Below are 4,162 nucleotides of genomic sequence, written 5' to 3' on the forward strand. Positions count from 1 at the left end.
TCGATAACCATTATCGCCTGCATGGTAAGATTACATAATTGATTAGAACCATGCATCCGTCGGTAGTTTTCACGGAAAATTTCGGCATGACCTTCCTACACGGTAGGACATAGGAGCGCCAGAAATGTGCCGAAACGGAAACTTAAAGAATCAACATTTCGGCGCAACGTTGGCAACTCATTTTCAACGCCAACACACACAAGCACAAGCACAAACACAACATATATATATGCCACACACGAGCTTTGCTTCAAATTAATGTCCAATATACATTGATTTCATTCCTCAATTTGGTCATTAATCACCTATTGGTTTGATATACTCGTCAACAAGATCGGGACGTCGCGCCGCTACCACGGCGTATGGAAGCCGACTTTCTAGATCTAGATCTAGATTGAGCGGTCAATGCGGGATAGTAGATCTAGATCTACATAGGGGGATGTGGGAGATGCATGTAGGAAGGGAATATTTGGTAAAAAAATATGATTTTGTTTGGTCAAATTGGCTAAATTTGGGGTAGAAATGGGCAAAAAATAGGTGGGTTGGAAGAAGGGTCGGGTTGTGTGGAGGAGTGAGTGTAGGGCTTGTGAGTGCTGGTTGGTGGCTGAAATAACTCCCAGGTTACTGCCGGCGCACCAGGACCTGGGTGCGCCGGCAGTATATAAGCCATCCGGCTATATACGCTTCGAGGCCGAGCCCACGAAACATTGCGGCGCACCAGCCCAGGAGCGCGCCGGCAATAGCAAATTACCACCGGCGCGCTCCTGGGCTGGTGCGCCGGCAATGTTTCGTGGGCCTGGCCCGAATTGGGCGAGGCCATGCCAGGAAAAAGCGCCGGCGCGTCGAATCCAATGGTGCGCCGGTAGTGGGCAGGCATCGCCGGCGCGGCTAGTATTTGGTGCACCGGCAGCACGTTCCACTTGCCCGAATCCAATGGTGCGCAATGTTTCGTGGGCCTGGCCCGAATCCAATGGTGCGCCGGTAGTGGGCAGGCATCGCCGGCGCATGCATAGGGTGGTGCGCCGGCACCACTTGCCTCCACCTATAGGCTTTTCCCTAGTAGTGACAGGTACCTCGACGAGACCCTTGAGCTTATCAGACCAAAAGGGGGCTAGAAGCAACGACATACCAAGCTCAAAATGGACATGGCGGCACTGGAGTAGCACAGAGACATCACGACAGCGAGAGACACAAGGTTACCCAGGTTTAGAGCCCTCGTGTTGAGGTAAAACCACTACATCCTGCTTTGGAGTTGTATTGATCTTGTTCCGAGAGGAGTATGGTGTTACAAGGTGGTGGTGGTGTTATTCCTCAGATATAGATGCGATCTGCTCTAGGTTGAAGACGATGTCATCTAGAGGGCATCTAAACACTACTAGGAAAATGCTTATAGCCGCACTTCTTACCGCCGGCGAGTACGATTTAAAGATGCCGGCGGTAAGGCCTTTTAGGCCCGCCTCGTATTACCGCCGGCGAGTTTAAATAGGGTCGCTGGGGGTACGACACTTACCGCCGGCGAAATGGAATCGAAAATGCTGGTGGTAAGGTGGGCTGAGACCACCCGGACAGGCCTCCAATTACCGCCGGCGATTTGGACTCGTAAATGCCAGGGATAATACAATTACCGCCGGCGAGATGGATTTGCAAGCGCCAGGGGTAACTTAGTCTGTTGTGGGTTATTTTGGGCCAAAATTACCGCCGGCGTTCCCGTTTCATTTTCGCCGACCGTCGAGAGGCCCCCGCGAGCGAGCAACGGTGCCGGCCCAACCTCCCCACATCCCCCGTCCTTCCTGGCCCAACCTCCCCACGTCCCCCATTCCTCCTCACGCTCTCCCCTCCTCTCCCCCTCCCCACCAGTGGTGCCACCGCCACCTCGCAGCGGTGCGTCTTCCGCGCGGCGATGAGGATCTTCGACCTGCTCGAGCTCGTCGGCGAGGCCTCGGGCAAGGAGGCCGTCGCCAAGGTCGCCAAGGAGGTCGTCCCGCGGTCCCTCTCCAAGGACGAGAAGAAGCAGCTCTACGAGCTCAAGAAGAAGCAGTTGCAGCAGGAGGAGCTCCTCCTCAAGCAGCAGCAGGAGGGCCAGCACCATCAGCCCCAGCAGCAGCACCCGGATGCTGGTGGTACGCGCCTCGATCTCCCTCCCTCGATCCCTCTAGAATCTACCTGGTCCCGATCCATCTGTCTTGGGTTAGATTCCACTTCCTGGTCGCGGCTTTGGGGAGTTTAATTTCGGTCGGATAGTTTGGTACTGCTGGGTTATGGATAGATCGACTGCCCCGCCTGTGTAGATTCATTCTAGATCTTGTGTTCTAGGGGAGGCAACCAGATCCAGTGATTAGGTTTTGCATATTGATTCTCGTCCTGCGTTTCTATCTCTGCAGAATCTAGCGGACTAATGTTCATCTACTCCTAATAAATTAGTTTGGTTTCTCATATGCCATATCTGATCATTGTCATACAATGAATGTTTCCAAGTCGATATGTTTGCTTCATACTCAATCTCATGTACTAATGCTTGCATGTTTCTTACTAATTGATCTCAGCACGTAATTTATGTTTCCATGTAAATACTCTCTGCCATCTAATCATGTGATGCAATGAATGTTTCCTAATTTACACATCTCAGGCACTGCAATGATAGACCACATTTTTTGCCTCTGTTACATCTGTCTGCTGATTGCACTTTTTTGGTAGTGGATTACAGTCAAAGCCTTTGTTCTCTACATATATTATTTGATTACGTTTTTTTGAACTTACATATACAAATGTTTTGCTCAGAATTACTGAGCCAATGCAGTGACTTCTCATATGCAAGATAATTGTGACACCCAAGAGTGAAATCATCTCATCCTCAATCTCTTCAAATTGCCTTCTAAACATAAATGCTGCCATGGTAACTCCTTAGATGGTAGGTCACTTATCTTGTTATTTCATGATGTTGCAGTGTTGTTTGGCCGGAATCGGAGACGAACGTGGCGGAGGCAAGCAGCAAGGAGAAGCAGCCCCCAGGTGCTCCTGGGCAGCGAGGAAGAGGATCGAGCGGAGCGCGATTTGGGGATCATGGAGTGAACCTAGAGGAATATTTTGTGCGGAGGAGCACGTCGGAGCAAAATTGTAATTACTGTCTAGTTTAAATACAATTATGTAGAGAAACTTTGGATCGTATAGAATAAAGAGCGTATAGCATAAAGAGTGAATTTGTTTTTATTCTATATCTGAAGGTTTTGTGATTTAATGTCAGTTTTTTTTAAAATCCTAAAATACATACCGCTGGCATATAGGGCTGTTTGCTGGTGGTAACTTAAATTACCGCTGGCGAGCTGGGAGGTGCCGGTGGTACCTATTACCGCCAGCGAGTTGGGAAAACTGCCGGGGGTATTTCCACCTTACCGCTGGCGCTTACGAATATGCCGGCGGTAGCACTTTACCACCGGCGAGGTTATCGCCGGCGAATTCGAAAGTGCTGGCGGTAAGCCTTTTTAGGGTGCCGGCGGTAAGCCTTTTCCCAGTAGTGAAAGAGGATCCGAGGGGATGGAATTGGATCCCTTCTACTGGGCGGTTGCCCCTCCTTTTATAGTGGCGTTGGCCCTCCTCTCCAAGAAAACTTGGCAGAGGCATAACCACAGAGCAACCCAAGGAAGGGAACAAATGTCCCTCACTAAACCCACAGCCATTCCAACTGCCTAGGTCCACCAAGAGAGGATGTCGACATCCCTGTTGTACTGGCACGGTCCACCCCGATCCTTTTGGGAAAGGAGGCAACAGCCAGTTCACTTTATGCGGGCAAACTTGGACCTTCTCTTATCTTCTGGGTGCGTCATGGCTAGCGTCACCCCCTTTAGCTTCATCCTACGTGACTGATCCGCGGAGGTATCTTGAACAACATCTTCTGTGATTTCTCTCGCGGAGATAAGCTCCGTGAGGCCTTCTAGTAGCCTGAAATGACTAAGTCCTGGACCTCTTGCGAGAGATCCTTGGCGAGATGCCCCCCTTCTCGCGGAGACCTTATGTCTCTTGGAGAGGGGTTCCTTGTCTTTTGTTCATGGGCCACCGTGAGGGCCCAACAACAGGTGTAACATGGTACCCTAGGGAACAATTAAAATTTGAATGCATGAAATATGGAGATAAAAATGTTTTATGAGAATTAGACACGGGCTCGGTT

General features: G+C 50.3%; 1 protein-coding gene across 1 annotated transcript; it reads left to right on the top strand.

Moving 5' to 3' along the window:
• The first annotated feature begins 1,735 nt into the window (after nt 1–1,735).
• Nucleotides 1,736–3,212, top strand: LOC127335974 (uncharacterized). The gene is made up of 2 exons (XM_051362712.1): nt 1,736–2,120; nt 2,945–3,212. Exons 1-2 carry the CDS (start codon nt 1,901–1,903, stop codon nt 3,067–3,069), a joined length of 345 nt encoding a protein of 114 aa, XP_051218672.1. The 5' UTR covers nt 1,736–1,900; the 3' UTR covers nt 3,070–3,212.
• Nucleotides 3,213–4,162: the final 950 nt, after the last annotated feature.

The sequence above is a fragment of the Lolium perenne genome, chromosome 2, assembly GCF_019359855.2.
Source record: "Lolium perenne isolate Kyuss_39 chromosome 2, Kyuss_2.0, whole genome shotgun sequence".
In the NCBI taxonomy this organism is placed as follows: Eukaryota; Viridiplantae; Streptophyta; class Magnoliopsida; order Poales; family Poaceae; genus Lolium; species Lolium perenne.

What these genes read in the sequence shown, in the direction of transcription:
- LOC127335974 (XM_051362712.1), top strand. Translation starts at nt 1,901, where the DNA reads ATGAGGATCTTCGACCTGCTCGAGCTCGTCGGCGAGGCCTCGGGCAAG. An exon ending in GCAGCACCCGGATGCTGGTG is followed by an intron (nt 2,121 to 2,944) that starts GTACGCGCCTCG and finishes ATGATGTTGCAG; the next exon opens with TGTTGTTTGGCCGGAATCGG.